Raw genomic sequence first — 25,278 nt, forward strand, 5'->3', positions numbered from 1 at the left:
ATGGACTTGTCCAGGTAACAAGTGGGCCTTATTGGAGGAAGCATGCCATTGCAAGCCCCCGGTTAAAAGCTTTCTTTTATGAGTTGCCTTAGAAATTGTGTCTCTTTACAACAATAGAACATCAACTAAGACAATGCATTGACAATATGGCATTTTTCAAAGAATTAATATTTTTCAAATAATTAGAAAAATGTAAAGGTGATGAGTTGACAAGGAAGTCACCAGATATTGACCTCTGGTCTCCACCCACACAAGCATACACACATGTGCATATACCCTTACATGCATATACCCTTACATGCACATAAACAGACACATACTTAGAACCAAAATTAATGAAACAGGCAAGATGGCTCAGTGAGCAAATGCTTTTGCTGTCAACCATGAGGGCCTGAGTTCAATCTCCAGAACCTCCATGGTGAATGGAGAGAACCAAACGCCATACCGCAGCATTGGTGTGCCCATTCAAGTATACACAAATAAATAAATGGGGGAAAGGGGATATTTTCTAAATGAATGAAAAAAATAATAGCTACTTTGGCCCAGAAACCATCTTAAACATTTTCACGTAAGCCCTCATCTCTGTGCCACAGAAAGTATGGTGTCAATCTTTTTAAAAGATTGTTATTGCCTGAAATTAAGCTTGTCTAATACCTTTCCCTTAAAATTTTCTAACTATAAAATCATAGAACTGGATGACCTTGAGATCATCTAGGGCAGCCCCTGTGTTTTCAGAGGAATACACGAAGGCTCAGCAGTGGTAATTCTGTGGTCTAAGGCTGGTGGCAGGGCTGAGACCATCACTCAATCACGGGGATGCTTCCGTGCCATCATACTATCCCTGCTAGATAACGACAACTTACGTAAAAACCTACAATAACAGTAATATGTATTTATATCTCATTATCATGTTTATGGTTTAATATTACATGGTAACATTATATCCTTTTTTAAATCAATTTGTTTAGAAGTAAATACAAAGAAACGTCTCCTGTGCACATTAGCAGCTACCCAATCCTTCTCTCAATTACTGATTTTAACATATCAGTATGCATTCACAGCTTAAGGTTTGTTAGACTAGTTGCCCTGTCAAGTTTGAGCCTAACAGTTGATTTAGCCAATAAACCGATTAACTGCTCCCCCCAATGATTAGGTCGCTATAGAAAGAAGAAAGTGTCTGCCAGACAGTGCCTTTTAATCTCCGTGTAACAGAATATGCGCCTTAAAGGTAGAAATTTAGTGAGCCCTCTTCTCCCCGAATGTGGAAAAAGGAAGGGTTTTGTTCCAAGTCACAGAGGGAATGAATGTTTTAAGAGGCCAGGATGAACGCTCCTGAACTCCGTGACGCATTCCTGGCTCTGGAACCTTCACTTCTCCTGTGGGCCAAACTTCTCTCCCTCAAAAATGAGCTCAGATCATTGTACATCAGTGCAGTCAAAACATGTCACATTTGATTTGTTTCTACCCGCGGTGCTGCTATTCCCTGTCCCACAGTTGCTTTTAATTTAGCAATACAAGTATATATAGATACCGGGCTTGGCTTCAGTGCCTGCATAATTACTAATGAGGAAATATACTTAATGTCCTCATTAGTTGGTCATTCCAAGTATTTTCAGCAGGCTAGGATGTTTTCTGGTAATCAGTGCCACTTAGTGCAGTCACAGACTGCAGCTACGAGAACTATTGCTCACATCAAACCAGACACCGGCAAATGCCGCTTCAATACTAATGAGATAGCCTCTAAGACCCAACATGGCCGGCACACGCTAGACTTACAGAGACCACAGCATGAAGGCTGCAAACACTGGTTTCAAGAAGCTTTGGGGAGAGACGTTTCTCAGTTATTTCATTGGGTGGCATCAGACAGTTCCTTCCATCAGGGCCCTCAGTTTGAACGGTGAAGAGACTGGAGGAAGCCATTGCTGTGACCCCTTCCAGTGCTCTTATTCCTTAGTCCCCCCCATCACTACATCTGCTACATATGGTTGCACCCCTGAGTGTGGCACCCAGACTGCCTCACTAACAAAGAATGGCAGTGTTTACTTTAACATGCAGGTCCCCCAGAGTCACACCCAGACCTACTAAATCAGGATTGAAAGAAGGAGGCCAGAAAGAACCTTTATTTTAACAAGAGCCTCAGATGATTATTTGGCATTGTAAGGTTCAAGAGCCACCAATACAGTTTAATAATGACAATTCAACTTTACTTTGAATGCCCCAATTTATCTTAGGGATGAAAAAGGATGAGCTATAAAATTTCCAGGAAGCACTCAATTCACTTAACAAATATATAGGGCAGGTGGCACATGGATTGTGGATCTGATAAAACTCTGCCCTCACAGAGCTCACATGCTAGTGAAAGAGAAAAGAAGGTACTGGAAACATGACCTACAAAGATGCCAAACTTTTTTTTTTTTTTTTTTTTTTTTTTAGTTTTTCTGAGAGAGGGGCACAGGAAAAAAAAAGGAGAAAAAAAAAAGTTGGGAGAAAAATATAGTCATCACCAATTTTTTTCACTACCAACTTTTAAAATGCCACTTTAAAATTTATTTTACTTATTGCCATGTGTGTGTGTGTGTGTGTGTGTGTGTATGTGTGTGTGTGTGGATGTGTGTGTGGTGTACTTGTGTTCAAATATATGTGGGTGTGTGTAGGTGAACATACATGTGTCTGGTGTGGAGTCCAGAGGTTAATGTCTGCAGTCTTCCTCCATTACTGTCCTCCACACATATTGAGGCAGGGTCTCTCATAAACCTGGCACCAGCTAGCCTAGCTACTCTGCTTGTTTCATGAGTCCCTTGTCTCTACCTTTGCAGACTAGGATTACGGGTGGCCCATCATGCCTACTGGAGTTTTATTTAAGTTCTTCACAATCGTATGGCAAGTGCTTAATGCACATAGCCCCCTCTCCAGCTCGAAAATGACCCTCTTTAAAGTGAAAAACCCCAAGACTATGTATGTACACATAATCCGGCTCATATAATGATCACATCTATCATCCACAGTGATATAAAGGCCAAGAGAAAAATAACATCCTAAGGGGGGGGCTGGGGAGGGATTCCGTTTCCCTCAGATGGTTCACATGTTTAATTGAGGGCTGAAAGGGTGATGCATATTTAGCTCCAGTCTGCTATTAAAACATCACGTGACTAATTTTTCAGAGTGCTTTTCTCTACTTGAATAACTTATAGGCCTGGGCCACTGCTGAAACCTGACCCCCACGGTTGCTGCTGAATGCAGTGTGCAGGCTGTTTGGGTTAAAATCATATCTGTTTGCTGTTGGGTGCAGCTCCCCATTCTCCTTCTGGGGCCTTAGTAGAAATCTCTATCCTGTCCTGGCTATCAATGAAAGTGATGCTCCATCTCTGACTAATGCTAATGCCAGATTCTGATGGATCAAGGATCCTGATATGCTGGAATTACACATTAGCAGAAATAGAAAAGTTGATTTTAAAAATTATTTCTGTATTTGATCTATGTTTGAATGGAATAATCAAAGAACAAATACCTTGGGGCTTTCTTTGGTGACCCCAAACCTATCTTTCCCAGAGATGTAGGGACTGTAAGGAGGCATAGCTGGGAATCCAGGTCTTTGACTTCTAGGTTTGAATGGCTAGACCAGGCAGACTATGTGGAAGCCTTGGCCTGTTTCTTTAAATTTTATGTTCAGAGGAACATACAAGAATCATACATAGGAACATACCCATATCATTGAGTACTGACCCACCCGTTATTGGGCTCAGGTTGTATTCAGTTTGACTTCAGAATTCTGGGGCTTGGACAAGAATGACTGCAGGTGAATTCCAAAGGGTCTGCAGTTGGGCTAGCTGGGCCTGCTGAGTTTTTTTTCCTTGCTGAGCTCTGTCAAAGTAAAGACCATACCCCAGGCAGGCAGGCAGGAAGCCTGAACAGTGAGCCCAGCAGGGCTTGTCCCTGCAGAGCACCCTGGTGAAACCATGCTCTGCTGAGTTCTGAGCAAATACTAGAAGCAGAACTATTGATTCATGAGCACTGATTTGGGGAAAGTGGATACGGAAAGCAGTGGGTGTCTGCATCCTTTGGTCTTCTCCTTCATTTCAACCCACTATTTAAAAACAAAATCGTGCTGGACTGGTGTCAAATTCCAGGCCATAACATTCTAACTGGTGTGACTTCGCAGTATTTAGAACCTTCGAATGCAAGCAGCAGGGGAATCAGCAATTACCTAATCTACTAGGCACCCAGAGACTACAACAGGTGCAGAGAAGCCACTGTGTGATTTTTTTCTAGAGATGTATAGCCGATCTCTTTGCTCAGCTCTCCTCCGGCTAGGAGAGTGTGTGTTAAAAAGAGAGGGCAGGCTCACTCAGGGTCTCATGGCCTTTCCAAATGTTCTTGGGAAGAGAGCTGCCTCCCTCTCCTGGACTTGTTCCCATGCCCCATGATACCACCAACTGTCCCGGGGACTCATAATCCCAGGCAAACTGTGACATGCTTGGGAACAAAGGAAGCCTGGCTTTGAACTAGACCTGATGTTACAAGATCTTAGAAGGTTGAGGTGAAGATTAGAAAGTGTCTGCTTAATGCAATACAGTCCTTACTCAATAAATGGGGAAGGCAAGGGTTGGTGACGGTGTCAGAACTCTATCAGTGGCATCTATGTCATCTGCTATTTAGCTCCCTCTACATCTCAACTCTTCCATAGAAGGGCCATTACAACAGACCTTTAATGGTGTTATTATCCCTACCTCATAGAAGAGAACACTGGGCTCACTATAATATTTCACAAGTCAGGAGCCCAAATAAAACTGGAGTTAAAGTCCCTGGGCTCAACATCTGTTGTCTGTACCTTTATGTCTTACTGCTTCTTGGGGAAGACAGAAAGAAAAAAAAAAAAAAGATCCACTTACATCTTGCGTCTCATCTCGCCTGAGGGAGGTTTTCCAGCACTGCCTTATTGGTCACTGCCTGCTTCTCACCAGCTGTCTCTCCTCCAATCAGGTCTGGTCTTTCTGGCAAACCTAGGCACCCACCCTGACTATTGCACTGAAAAGATATAAAGTTAGGTGGGGACGTAGTTCAGTGAGAATGCACTTGCCTCACGTGTACAGGCTGAGTCTGATCCTCTGCATCATCAAACCTTTTTGGAATGGTTCAGGGGTGTTAAGGATTAAACATCAGAGCCTTAGTCGTTCCAAGTAAGTAGTAAGCTGCCTTGCCAGCCAACAGCAAACATACTAACACTCAGCTTGTAGTCTCAGCACTCAGGAGGCAGAGATAAGATATGGCTGCAAGTTTGAGGCAGGCCTGGTATAGGTAGTGAGAGTCAGGTGAGACCCTATACTAAGACCCTGTCTCAAAATATAAAGTCAAGAGACATAGGACTTAAAATCCCAGACACACATTGAACCCTAGCTTACCATGGGCAGCTACATAACTTGGGAAAGTCTCAGCTTCCTTGAGCTTCAGTTTCCTTATAAAATAAGGGTTAAAATCCATGATCGGTGAGGATCAAAGTTAGGGTGGCGGGGGCAACATGAAGGCAACGATGTACCTGTTCACACCTATTCACACCTGTTAGTGCAGCATCTCTCATGTCTCTGTGCTGTTGTCCCTTGATCTTGCTGACTAGATCAGCCTGCCTGAAGCAGAAATGGTGTGGCCTCTGTCACGAGAGGTAAAACTCTGTCACGAGAGGCCTCCTCCCTCTCCCCTCTCTCTGCCCTCCCTCTTCCTCTTCCCCTCCCTCTTCTCTTCTTTTGTCTTCCTCTTCTTCCCCACCTTCTGCCCATCCCACCCCAAGTTCCTACCCCACCCATCTAACTTTTAAGTACCTAAAATATGGCTAGTGTGATAAGAAACTGAATTTTTAATTTTATCTAATTTTGATTAATACAAACAGCCACAAATCCCCAAGCATATGGCTGTATGGGCTCTGCCACAGAGGAACTCCCAACCCAACAAGCCTACTTCCAGATTTATCCCATAGAAATCCATCAACACTGAGCAAAACACAATCCTTTCTCTTATTGGTTGATTGTGTGATTCTCACACATCAATGGACATTAGAACTGCCCTTTTTTATAAAAAGCAGCCTGTTGGACCTACCCCCAGAATGACTTAGGATTGCCATTTCTTGCACATCGCTAGCTGTTGCTGATTGATGTTACTGGTCTAGATGTTACTTTGAAACTCTCTGGCTCCTTATTGGGAGCATCTTGTTGGGAGATCACTATGCTATGGCAGAACCCATGGAGCCAGAAAGCCTCCTCAGACCCAAGGTCCTAGGACAGTGAGTTCCCTGTGGACAGTGGCTTGTCCCATGGGATGCTCTGTGGAATCATCTATGGAGCTTTTAAAATTCCCAGTGGGCAGATCTCACTCTGGACCACTTCAACTAGCTTTTCTGAAGGCAGAACTGAGACACAGATGCTTAATAAAGCTCCCTAGATGACCTCAGCAAACCCCCTCACTGACGGGCTTAAAGGGGTTTCTATCTATTGGATCATAACAATAAATTCATTTTATTTGATGTCCCAGGGCCATTGGAGGATCAGATGAGGCTGTGAATGTTAGTGGTTTGTTAAGGGGGGATAGGATTTAGGCATCGACATCTAGGCAGAGCCAGTCTCAAATGATGGCACCATCTCCATGCAATCAGGGTAAGGTTGCTTTCTGTGCATTACCTTCCAGTACTGTCCCACCGACCAGGCCACTGCAGGCACAGATGCTGAGCACGTGCAGCAGTTCTACAACCTTCTGACGGCCTCCATTGACGTGTCCAGAAGCTGGGCAGAAAAGATCCCGGGATTCACTGATCTCCCCAAAGAAGATCAGACGTTACTTATAGAATCAGCCTTTTTGGAGCTGTTTGTTCTTAGACTTTCCATCAGGTAGGTTCTATTGTTCTATCTTCTCTCTGCCTCCTCATTTATAACAGTGAGAAGTTTGTTCAAGAAGCAAAGATGAAATGCATTCAAACATTCGAACACTGAGAAGTGGGGAACAGAAAGCACGGGGGGTGGGAGTAAGGGGAGGAGTGGGGGCAGGGTGCTGCTAGGACCCTGGGTTCTAGTCTGAGGTCTAAGAGGAGTAGATACCTTGTAGAGCTCTGAACAGAGCATTACCTCACTAGAAATCCAACTCTGTTATATGCAAATAGAGAAGATAGATTTGGTGGTCCCTCAAGTCCAGGGCCCCAGGACTGTTCTCATGGTAAAAAGTTGTTTGTGAAAATGCTGGGTTTGCCTTATGAGTTTCTGTTTCATGAGTGACTATTGCAAATGGGCCTCTGAAAGCTCCACAGGTGAGCTCTTGGGTCAAAAAGTTTAGCTCATCCTTTAGTGCTGAGTGGCAGCAAGCATGAGGAGGAAGTGGATTCTTTTTATTTTTTAATTTATTTTTATTTTATGTTCATTGGTGTTTGCATACACATATGTCCGTGTGACGGTGTCATATCCCTGGAACTGGAGTTACAGACAGTTGTGAATTGCCATGTGGGTGCTGGGAATTGAACCAGGGTCTTTTGGAAGAACAACCAGTGAGCCATCTCTTCAACCCCGAGGAAGTGAATTCTATCTGCCTATCTGTCTGTCTGTCTGTCTATCTATCTATCTATCTATCTATCTATCTATCTATCTACCTACCTACCTACCTACCTACCACCTATCTGTTATCTATCATCTATCTATCTATCTATCTATCTATCTATCTATCTCTATCTATCATCTATCTGATGTCTATCATCTATCATCTATCTGTTATCTATCATCTATTATCTATCTATCTAGCATCTATCTGTTATCTATCATCTATCTATCTATCTATCTATCTATCTATCTATCTACCTACCTATCTACCTATACTTGTAAATCAATTGGTCTCACTAGGTAGTTTAGACTTAGACTCACAGTGAACCTTGGGCTTGGAATCTTCCCTGTCCAATCTCCCGAGTGCTGGGACCCAGATGTGCACTGCTATGCCCAATAGGAAGTGATTTTTCAAATAGCTTGAATCCAGACCTAAACTCCTCTCCACACGTGTCCCTTTTTTAAAATTAAAAAAAAAAAGTTATTAGTTTTTATTCACCCAGGGCCTATTTAGTTCTACCTTTCTTGCTTCGTTTCAATTATATACGTCAGAGATAGACCTGTATTTGTATCTTACCGGGTGTTATAAGAAAAGCTGACATTTCCCTCCTTCTCTTCTTCTCTACCACCTGGTCCTGTTTCATATTTGTGACACCAGAATCTCCTGCATAAGATGTAGCTCCTGTGCTTGGCCCCCACCCACTTTGACCTAGTAGTCTATAGAATAATACTGAAAACTGCACTATAAACTCATGCTCCCTTGATTCTGAAACCAGTGATTAGAAGTCCATGTTCAAACTTGGTGGGAACATTCTGTCCATCTGCTCCCTATGTGGAAGGACCTAATGGAGAGATGGAGGGTTGTGGCTAGAGTGTGGCTAGAGTGTCTGGATTTAGTTTAATTCGAAACCAATGCAGTGCACATGAGAGTTGGTAGTGAGGTGCCTGTCACCATAGGCAAATAGCAAAGGACTAAGCAGATGAAAAGCCCCATGCAGGTGGAGCTCACCATAGCTCACCAAGCTTTCTGGGTGCCTGTGTCCAGGAGCCTCTCAACCTTGGTGCTCAGTAACTACCGGGTGAGTGAAGGAATGAATAGAGCTATTCATCCGGAAACGCAGACACTGGCTTGTGGATGCAATCAACCTAGAGAGAGAAACGTGGAACAAGATATGTGAAAGTTAAGGAAAAAACAAGATTAAAGTAAGGATTCCACAAAATGGAGAGTTTGTTACACCCAGTGCTCTCTGAATCCTCTGTGTGCTGGGCACTGTGCATGGGCTTGCAAGAACCTTCATTTTATTGAATTCCCTTTGCAACCTTAGGAAATCATGATTAAATTCATGTTTCATAGATAAGAGAAAGGAAATCCAGAGATGAAAGGAGTACCCAAGGTTACACTGCTAAGCCATCATGTCGGACGGAGGTTCCAGGGCTCCTTTTATAAGAAAGGGGATGGTTATGAACACATTGGCAAATTTAGAAACAGCTCTCTATAGCTCCGTTATTTAAGTTCAAGGAGATCATACATTCTGCCACCTCTGACTCTGTGATTGGCAAGTGGAGAAACTTGTTGCTTTGAGTTTACATAATGGAATTATAGTGTCTAGCCTCGGGCCTTATCAGCTTCTGGCATTTAAGGGAATAAGAGAGCAGCCTTGACTGCAAGCTCCAAGGGGAAATCTCCCATTTGCTGCAGAGAGAGGCCATTGTATGACTTTACTTCAGGGCACCTCCTAACAAAGGCCTATTCACCCCAGATAGGGGACCAACAATAGGCCAAAGAAATGATTTTATCTACGCTCAGGATGATGAACCAGAATGTTTACTGGGTTAACTAACGGGAGCATATATGAGGGTTTGTTTACAATAATGTGAGTGCCCCCTCCAAAGATGCATCACCAAAAAGTCATACCTAACATGAATAATAACCTCCCGAAAGCTGCATAGATGGATCCCCTGCTTCAGTCTCCTACCTTCTGTACACGTCAGCACTGCCTTTGACTGCATGTAACTAGGTGGGATGGTATTATGCACTTCTGCGTGTGGAAAGGCAGGGGGAGTCGATGGCTGTAATGTCTGCTGAGGGTCTTACAATCTGCTCCTCACTCCTGTGAGGGAACCTAATAGGCCTGCTATTGTGAGGGACTCCTGTCAATAATCACAGCTACGCTGATTTCCACATGGCAACAGATAGGAGTCAGCCAGAAGTCATGTGCTGGGCTTCCCCCAGACCAGCGGTTCTTAACCTTCCTAATGCTGTGACCCCTTAATACAGTTCCTCATGTTATGGTGAACCCAACCATAAAATTATTTTCATAACTGTAGTTTTGCTACTGTTATGAGTTATTATGTAAATATTTGCTATGTAGATGATCTTAGGGAGCCCCTGTGGACACCCACCCCCCAAAGGGGGTCACAACCTACAGGTTGAGAATCACTGGACAAGATATTCTCTGAGAGTTTGCTTCTCCACATTCCATCCCAGACAAGCCATTAGCCTATGCTAGCCCTAGGAAAACAGGTGTGTTGGCCCATGTTCCTTAAGGACGTTAGCACAGACCGATGGTGCAGGCTGTTCCATCCCAGGGACACACCCTTGCTCATGACAGTGCCGCACACAGCTTCCAGCGCTAGCCCCATGTGATGTTGGTACCCATGAGTTATGATGACACCATGTTAGCCAGACTGAAAAGACCTGTCTAATGTGTGTCTCCCTCCTCTGCCCACCCCCAGGTCAAACACTGCTGAAGATAAGTTTGTGTTCTGCAACGGACTTGTCCTGCATCGACTTCAGTGCCTTCGCGGATTTGGGGAGTGGCTCGACTCCATTAAAGACTTTTCTTTAAATTTGCAGAGCCTGAACCTTGATATCCAAGCCTTAGCCTGCCTGTCAGCACTGAGTATGATCACAGGTAAGCGCCAGCTGCCAAAAGCCGGCGACTTTACACTTCTCTTGTGGCTCCTTTTCTCTTACCTGTGACCAGGGGGCTTCCGTGTTTCTTTATAGCTAGCCACCATGTCTGACTGCTTTGAGCAAAGAAAGCATGTATCCACAACTCACTCCTACGAGCTTCTAGGAGAGAGGATCGGTGCTATTGAGTTATATTAGAGCCGATTCCTCTGGAGCCTGTGGGCAGTTGACTTGGCTACTTCAAGGCTGTTTTTACAAAAGGTCTCCAGAAAGATCATCTTAACCAGCCTGCCATTCTTTCCAGCCTGGGCTTCTTTCCAGTTCTTGCACAGAGACCTAACGTGCCTCAAAGAGCTACAGCCTCTGGAAGACAGCATCATTTATTGAACCTGGCTGGGAGAGAATCGAGAAAAGAATTTGTTAAAAAGTGAAAATGATTCAACTCCGCAGCTTCTAAAAAAGTTCAAAAGCAGAAGTATAAAGTTTGTTCCATTTCTAGAATTAAAGAGATAGCTCAAGTAATAAAATACTTGCCTTGAAAGCCCAGGGGCCCAAATTCAATCCCCAGAATCTACATTTAAAAATACTAGGTGTGATGGTATGAGCTCATGATCCCAACACTGAAGCAGTTGATCCCTGATACTGACCAACCAGCCTCACCTAACTGGTGAGCTCCAGACCAGTGAGAGACTTGTCTCAAAAAGGGTAGGTGGTATTCCTAAAAATGATACCCAAGGATGTCCTCTGGCATGTACACACACACACACACACACACACACACACACACACACACACACCATGAAAATACAAACCACAAAAATGCTCAGTTGCTACATTACTCTACTCTCTCTTCCATGGCCCTTCACACTGTGCCCTGGAGGTGCTGCTCTGGGCCCCCTTTACCCTTCATCCGTGCAGTTTCTTGTTAAGTTGCATCTTCATCAGTGGACCTGGGGAGAAAGTGTCTTGAGGTGCAAGCTCCAGAAGGGGTTAACTGGATCTGAAGATTCCTCTTCCCTTGGGTCAGACCAACTAGGCTGATTGGCTGGGAGTCAACATCTGATTGGATGTGCTCTTGGCTAGTGGAAGTATTTCCCAGAGAGGTGAGACTGATCATGTTCCTCAGCATAGCTGGCCTCTCCTTTCTAACACAGCATTGCTTTACAGAAGCCAGGGGTTCTCAACCTGCAGATTACAAACCCTTTGGGGGGGCCAAATGACCCTTTCACAGGGATCACCCAAGACCATCTTCCTATTAGATATTTACATTACAGCTCATAACAGTAGCAAAATTACAGTTATGAAGGAGCAATGAAGATAATTTTATGGTTAGAGGCCACCACAACATGAACCTATAGTAAAGGATCGCAGTGTTAGGAAGGTTGAGGACCACTGGCCTAAGCACTGATTACTTGCATCTGCTTATGTCCTCTGTGAGCCAACATTACATGTGTCTGTGTGCCCCTAGAGGCCAGGCTAGTCATGTGCATGCCTCTCTCCTCCTGGTCTTTCTTTGGTCTTGAGTGAGAAGCTCAGTTCTTACTAGGGCTATCATAGTAATCCAGGGCTGTGAAACAAAAACGAAGACAGCCTCAGAGGGTATGGATTCCACCGACAGGGCCTTCTGGTGTCATAGCAAAACACATAAAACAAATTGCTGCTTAAGACCCAAGCACTTCACTCCAAAGACTCTAATGAGACTAACCCCGAGGTCACTTTGTCATCTAGCTCTTCGGCTCCATTTCAGACCCATTCAGCACTTCTGGGACAGTTAGACATCTAAAAACTGGAAAGTATAGAATAGTATTGAGTTTATTTACAAAAGACAAGATTTTTTTTGAGTGGGCTTTAGCTTTCTGCAAGTAAAACCAGTTCCTTGCCATATCACTACGGGAAGAAGAGTTAAATATGTAGCCACTGGTCTAGGTGCTGATTCACTTGTCACTGGGTTTTCAAAGATGATGACATGCATGCCTGGAGGAGACAGGATGTGTGAATTAATCCACAGGATGCTGAGGGTTGAACAGAATATGGAGATGCTGGAGAGGGGATCAAGTGTCAAGAGACCACAGGTTGGGGAGCAGAGAATGCTCGCAGGCCACTATGGAAAGAACAATAACTCCAAGCATAAATATAAATCTCCCGAAGCTACTGACCTAAGTGTCACAAAGGAAATGGCTAAAAAGCCTAGTGTTGGGAGAAGCCACTAGACCTACAGAAAGAGTGTTCCAGGACACAGAACCTTTCCTCAGCCTCCCACACCCAGTGAGGTGGGTGGGGTCTGTCTTGAGATCCGTGAAGAGACACAGAAAGCTTTGAACAGAGGAACGAGATGGCCAGGCTTGCATTCTAGAATGATTTACAGTGGCAGCTGGCTCTGAGCACAAAGTAGGTCAGGGAGGAGAGGAGGAAATAGCAAGTCGTATAGTGGAGGAGCTGAGGCGCACAAGGAGAGCCTGGCTTATGAGGCTTGCTCTTGTTTTGTTTTGCGCTATGGAAGTTAATGGACGTCAGGGTACCAGGTGTTCCCAACCCAAAGAGTCCACATAGCATCCACAGTAGAAGTTAAGCAGAAGATGGTGCCCATCTCTGCAACCCATTTGTGCTGTGTTGTGATCAACACAGAGCTGACCAACCCACTGCCCACTCAGGTAGAGACTGCTGGAGGAAGAGGCAGTTTGGCATGGCAGAAAAACATGGGTTTCTGGTTCTGATAGCGCCCTTATTAATCTGGAGTCTGGTGTTTTGTCAGCAAGGGCTATTGAGTAGCACATCTGTCTTCTCTCCACTTCTGTTTCCTCATCCACAAAATGGGAATAATAACATCCATTCCATGGGGTGGCAGTGTAGGTTACAAAAGACTGGGTTGATGATGCAGCCAAACTGGACTCTTGGCAGATGTTAGATCTCCTTATGCCTGTCCTTGAGGTGGCATTGACGGACGCTCCCTCAAGTTGGGGGTCCAACCTGTCCTTCTCTTTGGAAACCTTAAGCAGTACAAAATCAAACTCAGTGTCATGAAGAAAAGTTGGTATATGGCTGTAAGAACTGAGCATGATGACTCACACAGGAGACTAAGGCAAAGGGGTTGTGAGTTCAAGGCTAGCTTGTCCTACTTGGTGAGTTCCAGGACAGCCTATCTCAAACAAAACAAGGCAGAATGGAATGTTTGGCAACTATTTTCTTAGACACTTGGGCAACTCAAAGGACAGTGATCACAAAACAGTGAGGGGGACTGGATGGGCTGAATGATTTGTCTGTAGGTCTTTCTCACAGGGCAGCTCCAGTTCCTGCCGTCATTCCTCACAGCCTTTATAGAGCAAGCTGTCAGAGGGGCTGCAGATAGCACACAAGCAGAATCAGCCCTCTAATCTCACAAAACTCATGGGATTTGGTAGCTGGGGAGGATCTGGGATGCATGAGAGCACTGGACAGCAGAAGAAGAAGACAAATGCCTAGGAAACACGTCCACTGTTGGGCATCCACTATCAGTTGAGTAGACAGTCCTGAGTCTTGATGTATCAGGATGCCTTATAGTCAGAAAGTGGTTGTAAAGCCTCAGATGAGCCCTAAGAAAGTTCACTCAAAAAACTGTCTGTTCTGAAACCAGAGAGGCACCTGCGAAAGGGAGGAAGGATTGTAGCCCATTAGCCACTCTTGCTTCCACAAGAAGCCTTCAGAAACTGAATAGTAGTGGTAGTTTACCCAAACATGATATCTCCCCCTAATTTATTTTTCTTCTTCCTCCCTTGAAGTACTGGTTGGTGAGATGGGACAGGAAGTAGTCTCTTTTTGATCACTCTCCCATCCTACAGTAATGGGGAGTTCCCCCACAGTTTGTGGTTTTCACATGTTTTCTGGGTCCCCAGTTCATCTGCCCTAACCATCGCCTCCTGTCAAAGCCACATCCCTGGAGCAATGTGAAGGCTTTGCTTCTTTGACATTGATGGGGTACAGTGTGTCGTTATCAGCTTGCCATCCTCCAAACAGAAAGTTAGTGTGGAGTTACCACTTTATAAAGTCCATGCATTGGGGCCTCTCTAAGCCAGGCTGTTGGTGTGCAGGCATGGGAAGATGAGCTGGGCATGTGTCCCGATAACAGGAATTTTGTGGTCTACCAAGATATGATATAAGGAGCTCTATGCATGCTGGTTAGTACTTAGGTTATTTTGTTTTAATTTGGCTTGGTTTCTGATTTTCTGAGACAGTGTCCCACTACGTAGCCCTGGCTATGCCGGAACTTACTCTGTAGATCAGGCTGGCCTGGAACTCACAGAGATCTGTCTTCCTCTGCCTCCAGAGTTCTGGGTTTAAAGGCAGGAACCACTATGTCTGGAAATATTTTGGTTCTTAAAGGGATAGATTCAGTGAAGAGGAAGTCTGGGTAATTGCTACGTTATGGGGAATTAAGAACACTCAATGTACCAGTCATGAGTAACTTCCCAAAGCAGTAGCATTTCAATGAAAAGGTCACCCTAAAGCAGGGAAGCCGGAGATCCAGGGCATGACCATAAAACATCCAAGCACAGTTGTGGGGAAATCATGGACAGTCAAGTTACTTTCTTCATGTATGTAATGATATACATGACCAGAGCAGAAAGAGGAGAACATTTCAAAGACTCCAAGCTGTGATTCTGAATGACTTCATGTTCTGAAGCAAGCATAAGAGCAGAGGCAGGAGTCTACTCTGGAAGACAGCGTTGCCGCCTCCAGAGGCACCAGCTTGCACACAGTCTCTGGGCTCTGGGAAAATGTAAAGGTTTTTCAGTGAAACAACTCATTCATTGGGATATTTACCTTGTTACTAGGAACTATACTTGAACTAATCTTGGAGTATAAGCATGTATTTTCTATCTAGTGATTGATAGGGAAATATGATCTAAAGAGTCCTTTGGAGCCAGATTGAAGAAAAAAATTTGATGCCCAAAAGGAGGTTTTTTGTTTTGTTTTGTTTTGTTTTTGAAAATTCTCCAAGGTGTTCTTTTCCAGATTCAAGTCTTCTGTCAGGTAGAACAATGAGTTTTTTCTCTTCTATCTATTTTTCCTGGTCTTATTGGAACATGACCTCTGAGATGGAAGTGGAAGGCAGATCTAGGTGCGGTGGTGAGATCAACACTTGGCTGATCCCTCACCCTGTCTTTCCAGAGCTCCTCTGCTTGCTTTGAATATCTAGCCATTCTGATTTTTGCATCAAATACAGCTATCAACAATGTAGCAAGGGCAAGTATGGATAAAATTTGGCAGAATGTTATAGTTTAGAAAAGAAGAGGATTTGGAAGTTAAAGGTGTGAGTTCAGGTCTTTATCTGGCCACACTTGGGATATACTTTGGGCCCAAACAAAAGTCTAAGGGCAAGGGGAATCCTACTAGTCTTTAAATTTACCTGTCTGGTGCATGACCGGTATTAATTAAACAGATTGATGTAAATATCAGCAAGTTTCTCAAATTCGGAAAATCTAAATTACTTTTAGCCCACCATTGTTATTAGAAAGTAGCTGGACTCGCCGAGAGATGCCTATTTTCAACTTAGATTAATTCAGTTGGTGTCTGCGGAATTCTGCCACATGCCGGGCGCAGAGTCTCTTTCCTTTAAGGAGTCCATGGTCTTAGAGAGACAAACAGAAAAGACAGCTTTGTGCACCTCGACCTGACTTGTGGCTCCCTGACCAGTGTGGGTTCTGGGACTGGCTAGCAGTTGGCAAAGGACACATGGTTCAACAAGAGGCAGCAGTGTGACTTCCTAGAGAGAGAGGAGGGGCTCAGAGCAGGAAGTCCTGTTAGATGTTTGCTGTCTCAGGAACAGCCTCATTTCTTTTCTTCCTCCTTGGCTAGAACTGTGTCATCCTCTCAGAGTTGGCCAGTGTCCCAAGACCTGCTCAAAGAGCTGGCACGGGGTGGGGGATGGGCTACTGCTGAATAGTATTCATCCCTGTCTCTATCCACTGCTTTCTGCTCTGAGGACGAAATCCTGGTGCTTCTCTTATCCACCAAGGGGCAGAAGTGTGAAACGTAAAATAGCAAAAGTTAGCCCAATGTAAGAAACCAACATAAAACTTTGAAGTAGGAACAAGCTTCTTTGGGAGAGAGTTCTCGTAGGCAGTACCGTGTGAAAGTAAAATAAGATGCCTTGGAAAATGAGGTTTACAGAGACAAAGTGAACATAGGGTAGAGATGCTGCCCAGCAGCTTTGAGGGCAAGGACTCACTAGGGCTGAGCTTCTCCACCAGGCATACAGAATGTTGGACATAGTGTTAAGTTGCACATGCTAGTTGTGTGGGCCTGGAGCAGGGTCTACGGTTCTGCATTTCTCACAAGCTCCTAGTCTTTGTTGACTCTCCTGGGATGCGAGCCACTCTTTGAGGAACAAAGGGAACCCATTGTTAATTGGGATTCTTTGACATTAATAATAGCTAATATTTTTTTAGACCATACCTGGCACTGTGCCAAGAGTTTTACATGTGTGGTTTTAGCGCTGCTTAATAAATTTGGAAGTCCCGGGGATGGGTCACAGCAAGGAAGCCAGTCAAAAACAATTAAAACAATGTAGGCAGCAGATATTAGAGATCTTGTCCAAGGGAAATTTTCATTGAGAAAACACAGATGCAAGGAACACCACACAGAGAGTAACTAAAGTTTCTGGGATAGGACCCTAGGAAAGGAATCCCCAGAGGTTATGAGTTTGGGAGAAGGAAGATTTCTGTGCCATTAGCAGATGAACTCAGAGCCATGGCTGATATGAAAGGTAATGAATTGAGTTTTTAAAAACAGAGTATTTGCAAGTATTTATTAAGTGTCTACTATATTCCAAGTGCCTGACATTATTCCAAGTACTTTGGCATATAAAGATCATTTAATTCTCAGAGCAAGACAAGAGGCAACTGGCATTTTTAGCCCTCTTTCACAAGTGTAGAAACAGACCCAAAGTCACCCAGCAAAGAGTTGACAGGGCAGAGAGGTATGAAGAGGGGAGCTTCTGCCTGGGAAGTCTGGGAGTTTATAAAGTTCTTTAGTATTGTGAGCTTCTTTTTTTTTTTTTAAAGATTTATTTATTATTATGCATAAGTACACTGTAGCTGTCTTCAGACTCACCAGAAGAGGGCGTCAGATCTCATTACAGATGGTTGTGAGCCACCATGTGGTTACTGGGATTTGAACTCATGACCTTCGGAAGAGCCTTTGATGCTCTTACCTGCTGAGCCATCTCACCAGCCCCTTATTGTGAGCTTCTTAACAGCTCCCAGCTCATTCTTTTCATCTGAGCAACTTCCATGCTTAGTATTCATTTAATCATTTCCTAAATGACTTTGATCTTCCAACTTATAGATTTATCTATCTGATGTGTGTTAGGTGTTGTTGGTGTGCTAGGTTTGGTGCAGCAGATGGGACCACAGTAAGCAAATATAGGACACTTCTCCAGGAAGCTTAAACCTAAGGAAAGAGGCAGGCAATTGTCAGATGAGTATCAGATTTCAAACTCGCTTGTCCTGCAAAGGGAGGTCCTATACTAGAAGAGAATCTGACCTAGACAAGGAGCCAAAAAGGAGGTTTCTTTGACAGAATATTGGATCTGAGATGAGTAGATCTTAACTGGCTGAGGGCGAAGTACATGAGCATAGCCTTAAGTGTCTCATTATTTCACTGGGTCAATCCCATCTGCTCCTCCTCCCCTCTTCTCTCCACCTCTCTTCTTCCTTCTTTCTCTCCTCCTGCCTCCTCCTCTTTCCTCTCCAACTCCTTTCTGCCCTCTTCACACTCAGCAGAGCCTTCTATGGCATGGATAGCTAATATGCTAATGTGCTAATAAGAATCCAAACTTGTCTTTAGATGAGAACTACCCCACACAGTAGCATGAGCTGTTTTCTTCACCGCTCTGACCCCACTGTCTACAGCACTGTTTGCCCAGAGTAGGTACTTAATAAACATCTATTGGAAGAAGTAATTAACCACTAGTTAATTAGGTCTACAGAAAGTAGGAGGTTGCTAAAGGAAAGCGAGTTCATCTCAGGATGAGGAGAAACTTTCTAACAGAGGCAGTTGAAGGCAGGCAGTCAGCTAGTGGTGAGAGCAATTCTCAGATTTGGTTTGAAAGAAACTGGCCACTTGCTAATTTCAGCCGTAGGCAAGTCACTTAAGTCTTTGAGTCTTCTTATACATTAATTAGAGAAAACATTTACCTTGCCTCATTCTGAGCTAAAATAATCTAAGTAAGAGAGTGTTACCTAAAGGCTATTAAATAAGTTCTATCCACAGGTTAAAATGTCTGACCTGCCAGGCTAGGTGGAACCTGACTCTGGGTTTGTAGTGCTTTAAGTGGAGATTCTTCTCGTAGGCGGGAATTTAAGCGAAGCAGATCAAATCCCTTCCATTGTACATGCACAACGTTTGTGGTGTATGTCTAATACTTAACCATGACTATAAGAGTTCTGTTTTGACATCTTGGAAACATAATGCTTGAGTTAAAATACCGAAATGCAGGATTGTATAAAGATTGTATAAACCCAAGGCAAAAAGCCTATTTGGTTACATTATTGGAGAGGGTGACAACGATTCTTTGGTTGTTGTTGCTGCTGAGGATTGGACCCAGGGCATCATGCGTGCTAGGTGAGCACTCCACCACTAAGCTACACCCCTCTTGCCCAGAAGATCTTAACCTCCATGTATAAATCTCTGTGAAATGAGAAAATACCTGCCTCCCCATCTGGATTATGGACTCTGTGTTTCTGCTCTGTAGCTGTTTGTCAGTCTGCAAGGGGTGGGGGAAGTTCCCTTTCAACTGAATCTCAGTGATTAGAATTTTAAGGAATTTTAAATTGCTGAGGAGGTCCCAGACAGTTGGTGACTCCCTGGTGAACTGAAAACCTTGCTGGCTGCTGGCAGGAGTATAACACAGAGACTGAATTTTATCTTAGCTCCTATGGAAAACTAAAGAAGCCACAGATCCTGTGAGGGTTCACAACAACAAAGACAGAGTGAGGTGCCTTTGGCTCCTAACAGGAGCGTCTATGAATTCCTCAAGGAATTCCAGGCCGGGTTGATCCAGCTGGCAGGAGGTATCGATCTCCACTTCAATTCACTGAATAAATAATGGTTGCCATAGTTATTGAGCAGCCGCCACTGGCTGGAGAGCAGAGAAAACTCCATGCTCCCTTCTGTGAGTTTGGCCAAGAGAAAGTCAAGCTCTGGTCCCACAATCAATTGACAGCCCCGCCCCCAACCACCACATCACACCCGACAAATTGCTCAGTTTCTTCATCCTGATAATGAGCATAGAATCTTGGATGTTCTGTGAGACAGGAGGCCCTGGAAGGATGGAAAGTTGTCAGTTAATGGACTGGCATTTGATTGTGAGGGACACCTCCAGCTTGTAAATCAGATTTAATGTATCTCAATGCTAATAAAATTAAACATCAGCAAGTTAGTACTTGATCATGTTGTACTTCATGAAGGACCATCTCCCATCTTGTTCTGTTTTAACAGTATTCTCCAAATAGCACTAACCCAGACATTTAAAAAGAAAGGTTAAAGAGCCCTCCAGTTATCTCACAAATATTTTCATCCTTTTTGTGAAGAAAAGAAAATACACTTCTTTATAGTATGAGTGTGTGTGCGTTTGTGCATGTTCCCCAGTGCAATTCTGGGAACAAAGGTCAAAGAGGACAGCATTGCGGAAGGCATTTCTCTCCTTCTACTGTGTAGAGAAAAGGGACTAAACTCAGATCATCAGGCCAGGCAGCAAATACCTTTATCTGGTCAGTCATCTCACCAGCCATAGATTTTTTTTATTATGATTTTTGCATAGATGAAATCATAACTTGGGTGCTATTTCAAATTCTTCTTCTTCATTTAATGGTACCGGTATTTTTCCATATTGTTTAATAATCTTCATACTTATCTCTGATAGCTTCAGGAGCTTCCCCTGCATGGGCATGCTGTTATTCACTGAACAGTGCCCCTGTTCTTCATCTTTGCCCCTCTTCAAGCAGTGCTTGCTTTGTTTGGGTTCTTGGGTGTGAGGTGTTAACAGATAAATGATGTGTCCAATGTTTCCACACATATAGGGTTGTTGTTTTTGTTTTCTTTGACTTTCTTCTTTGGATAAATTCCCAGGAATTGTGGTAGCTTGGTCAAAGGCTATGGACATTTTTATACCCCTTGAATTTACTGCCAAACTCGCCACCTGGTTCTATGCTTTGGGGAGAACAATAGAAACTTTCAGCAGCTCACCACTGCAAGCAAGCAGGATTCCTCAAGGTTCCCTCTTGGCCTTCAGCACCGGGCTCTGCATTTGGTAACCAAGTGGGGAGGTTTGCACCTTGCTAACCAGCTAAGAGTTTCCTAGTGCAAGCAAAGTAAAGAGCTGCAGAGCTTGGGGATACTGAGGCTCTGTTTCTGTCTAGTCTTGCCAGCTGCCTCCTGTTCACCAAGGGTCAGCCACTGTCTCAGGTGCTGACTATCCTGGTGTGCGGCACTCTACAGTTGGTATCGGTAATATCCATATTAGTTGGAGGACATTGACATAACGACCACACTTTTCTGTCAATTCACTGTCTAACGTTTAAGATGAGCAAGAAGAATACGACTAAGTCCTGCGTGTTTTTCCAACCCTCATAGGAAGACATGAAGTCTTGTAGAGATTGGGTCCAAGGCAAAGGGCAGAGCCAGAATTGAATTCAATTCCAAACCCAGGGCTTTTTTCTCTATAAAACATATCATTACACCAGAAACTTGCAAGTCATAATTCACTGAGGCACTGGGAGCAGATTCCATGATGTACTTAAATACTTCTTAACCCAACAGTTCTGGAAGGGCTTTAGGAGCCCTTAAATCCAGCCTCCTCTCTTAAGGCCCTAGTAAGGAAAGCACTTATCCCAAGTCATATCCACTAACCACACTGTGAGAATGCAGGTTTCCTGCTTTGCAGGCCTCTTTTATTTGGGACAAGAAAGAAAAATTGTCTTGGTAGTTGTTTTCTTTAGCTTTTGCTTCAGGGAAATAACTTTTCTAACAAGACCTATGACTAAAACAACTAAATCTAGGAGAGGTTAAAAGCTAATGCTAGATCACTGTTTAGAAAGATACCTTCTACCCCTCAAAAAGTGGAGTTTTATATAAGGACCAGACTGAGGAAGACACCAAGGTCAATGTTCTCTCTCTCTCTCTCTCTCTCTCTCTTATACACACACACACACACACACACACACAAATGAATAAACATGGTTTTTAAATATAAATATACCAATCAAAGAAAACTAGGAATAAAGGAGACCCTGCTCTTCTCTTAGAAAAGAGGTTCTATCTTATACCAGCTTTAAAAGTTGCTTGTATGGGATGTCAAACTCCTGTGTCATAGTGAGACCCAACAGAGTTTTCTAGCCAGAGAACAAACTCTTCCTGGAAGATGGGCTTCAAATGCCAGCTTTCTGCAACTGTGTGACTGAGAACACCACCAGCTTTGCCAAAAAAGATCCAAATGGCTAACCCTTTTCTGTATAGTTTTGTGGAATTAAGAGGTACCCTCCATGTCTTGATAAATGCCCGCCCCATGTCTTTCCAGGCCTCCCTCTCTCTGCTGTGACTTTTTCTTCTCTGCCTTAGGAGAATCTAAGAGTGCTTTGTAGAGTTCCAGGCATAGGTCAGTGGGTGTTCCGAGGGAAGAAACAAAACACAGGAAGGAGAGGTGGCTTTTCTCAACACTGGTTAGCATGGAAACATAGGAACGTACTTAGGATCAGGTGCTAAGGGGCTTATATCAGTGGCTCATATCGGTGGCTCCCTCCCCAGTTTGGGACAGAAACATTAATTCGCTTTCTTGTATCAAGCCAAGTGGGCAAGACCAAGACTGGCTGTCCAGCACTAGATCCTCCTGCTTCTGCGTCCCCATGGCTGGAATTATAAGCATGTGCCACCACATCTGGTGGATTCTAGGGGATTAAAAGCAGGTCCTGACTGAGTTTCTAACTGAGCTATCACTGTCCACAAAGGGCCACCCCTCTGACAGAAAAGGAGAGAGACCTTAATTAGGACATCTAGTGCCTTTGACCTGCCCCAAACTTATCAACTTCTCTCTGTCCTTCTACAGAGCGACATGGGTTAAAAGAACCAAAGAGAGTGGAGGAGCTATGCAACAAGATCACAAGCAGCTTAAAGGACCACCAGAGGAAGGGACAGGCTCTGGAGCCCTCGGAACCCAAGGTCCTGCGCGCACTGGTGGAACTGAGGAAGATCTGTACCCAGGGCCTCCAGCGCATCTTCTACCTGAAGCTGGAGGACTTGGTGTCCCCACCTTCTGTCATCGACAAGCTCTTCCTTGATACCCTGCCTTTCTGAGCAGGGGAAGCCTAAGCAGAGAGCCACTTGCTCTGTTGGCACCTGATCATTAAGTGAGCAAAAGGATGGGTTTGAACACCTTCCACACTGTCCTTCCTTCAGGGGAAAAACAGCTCCCATAGAAAGCAAAGACTTTTTTTTTCCTGGCACCTTTCCTTACAACCTAAAGCCAGAAACCTTGCAGAGTATTGTGTTGGGGTTGTGTTTTATATTTAGGCTTTGGTGGGTGGGTTGGGCGGGGTAAACAGTTCATGAGGCTTTTCTAAGAAATTGCTGACAAAGCACTTTTGGATGACGCTATCCCAGCAGTGGGGTGGGGAGAAAGGATAATATAACTTTTAAAAAACTCTTTCTGGGGAATATGATTATGGTTGCTTTGTATTTAAAAATAAGAACAGCCGAGGGCTGTTCAGCAGAGTAGGGCTGTGTCTTAAGACTGATCCTTTTAGGATATACTTCCTGTGTCAAGGGTACATACGTGGTGCAAACGAGGCAGAAAATTCCCTTTTCTTCATTTCTTTCTTCTTAAAAAAAAATGGCAAACAATGGAAGATTATCTACAAATCAGACTTAGCAAAATGATAATGGCTATTTGCTTCCATATACAAGTGCAATTTTTTAGAGTGCTGTCTTACTAAGTCTTGTTTGTGAACTCCCCATTATTTTATACGAAAATAAGAAGGAGGCAGTCATGTTATCAAGTGGCAAGCTCATTTTCCTAACTAAGGCTTGATCCACCTGCCCTGTAGAACCCTTCAGAGGTGTGGCCCTTCTAAGACTTTCAGGACATTCTTGATGGAATTCGACCCCTGATGACTATCCAGCCATCCTGAAGGGGGATCAGGTTATAAAATGGATTGCATACAACTGTCTTTGCTGTGTTTTGTCAACCTGGACAAAGTTCTCTAAACCTACTTCAGTTGTAGCAAGTTCCTGATTCATCCATTCAGAAGCCCAAGGAGTGCTGGGTGACTCAATCAAGTGTTAACCCTAGGAGAACAAGCAAATAAGTAGGTAGGAACTGGGTCATACAGGGTAAACACCAGAGATGTAAGGATTTATATATATATAAATATATAAAATTTAATTTTTGTTATTGGTTAGAGGCAACTTTGGAAAGTAAGAGAATCATCTTTTTTAAAAAAAAAAGAAGAAAAGATAGTATTAATGTGAGTACTAGAGAAGGTTAGTGGGTTGAGGTTCAACATTCCGTGTTTGTGCCCCCTTTTATATGTTTCTACTGTTGATGCCATATTATTCTGAAATAATTTGTTGCATAGTGTCCTTATTTGTATGAACATTTGTATGCACGTTATATTGTAATAGCTTTGCCTGTATTTATTGCAAGACCACCAGCTCCTGGAGGCTGAGATACAGAATAATCAAATGGGGTGTTCGTGATGACTTGGATACACCAATTAGAAATTAAATAAGCATATATATATATAAACATAGCAGGTTACATATATATTTATAATGTGTCTTTTTATTAACCATTTGTACAATAAATGTCACTTCCCATGCAGTTATTTTATCCTTCATTTGCAGTGACCTTTAAGGCAGCACTGTTTAGCACTTTGATATGAAATTTTTGCTTATGTTTTGCTAAATTCTAATAATGTTTGAAGACTTTAAGGTCTAAAAGTCTTTATATTATATACTCTGTATCAAGTCAAGGTACCTTTGGCTGTCTTGCTGAGACTCAAAACTTAGAATGTCAAACTGATGTCACAGTAGCTTTTGTTAGCTTTTAATCACTTTTGCTTTAGTCTTTTTTAAAAAAAATAACAAACTATACTGTTTATATTGTCATTAAATTATACAATCAAATAAATGCCAAATGAATTGCCTAATTGCTGCAAAGTATAACCCAGATAACAAATCATATCCTCTCCCTTTTTCACAACTCGTTCAGATATTTCATCTTGTGTTTTGTTTGTACAAGATTTTATGAAATATATTACCTTCCTATCAAGATGACAGGGCTTGAAATGTTAAGATTTTTGAACCTCAGACTTGGAAGGGGCCTGGCTCATCATCTGATCAGATCTCCTGAACTTCACAAAGGAGAAAACTAGGGGGCCATTATAGGGCAAACAGCTAGAAACAGAATAAAGACTCAGACTTAATTCATCTTCCCTTAGTCTCCCCCACATCTTACTGCATCTATAGGAAAATAGACTTTTTAAACATAGTCACTCATACTAGCATTTTACCTGCAGACAGCCTTGAATAAAGTAGTACTTTGGCATTAATTTGTTGAGCTTATATGCAAACATAATAAACATTATTAAATATCAGGAAAGCTAACATTTCACACGAGATCGCTTCAGACCAAATTCAATTTGAATTAGAATAAATTAGAAATGCTGAGCGTACATAACCTTCTTGTGCACCTTGAGTATTGGAAAGTTAATCCTTGGGTTTTGGGTTTTTTGTTTGTTTGTTTGTTTTTGTTTGGTTTTTTTT

The 25,278-nt window shown here is 43.3% G+C and overlaps 1 protein-coding gene across 2 annotated transcripts in view; it reads left to right on the forward strand.

The window, feature by feature from the left end:
• Window positions 1-24,659, forward strand: part of Nr4a3 (nuclear receptor subfamily 4 group A member 3) — a 40,950-nt gene extending 16,291 nt beyond the window's left edge. For both annotated transcript variants that reach the window (XM_031377357.1, XM_031377356.1), the window contains 3 exons: window positions 6,673-6,872; window positions 10,305-10,483; window positions 22,562-24,659. In XM_031377357.1, the coding sequence (XP_031233217.1) occupies window positions 6,673-6,872; window positions 10,305-10,483; window positions 22,562-22,809 (627 nt within the window). In that variant the 3' untranslated portion in view covers window positions 22,810-24,659. The remainder of the gene's footprint in view (window positions 1-6,672; window positions 6,873-10,304; window positions 10,484-22,561) is intronic.
• The last annotated feature ends 619 nt before the right edge of the window (window positions 24,660-25,278 follow it).

This window comes from Mastomys coucha, unplaced genomic scaffold, assembly GCF_008632895.1.
Source record: "Mastomys coucha isolate ucsf_1 unplaced genomic scaffold, UCSF_Mcou_1 pScaffold18, whole genome shotgun sequence".
NCBI classification, from domain to species: domain Eukaryota; kingdom Metazoa; phylum Chordata; class Mammalia; order Rodentia; family Muridae; genus Mastomys; species Mastomys coucha.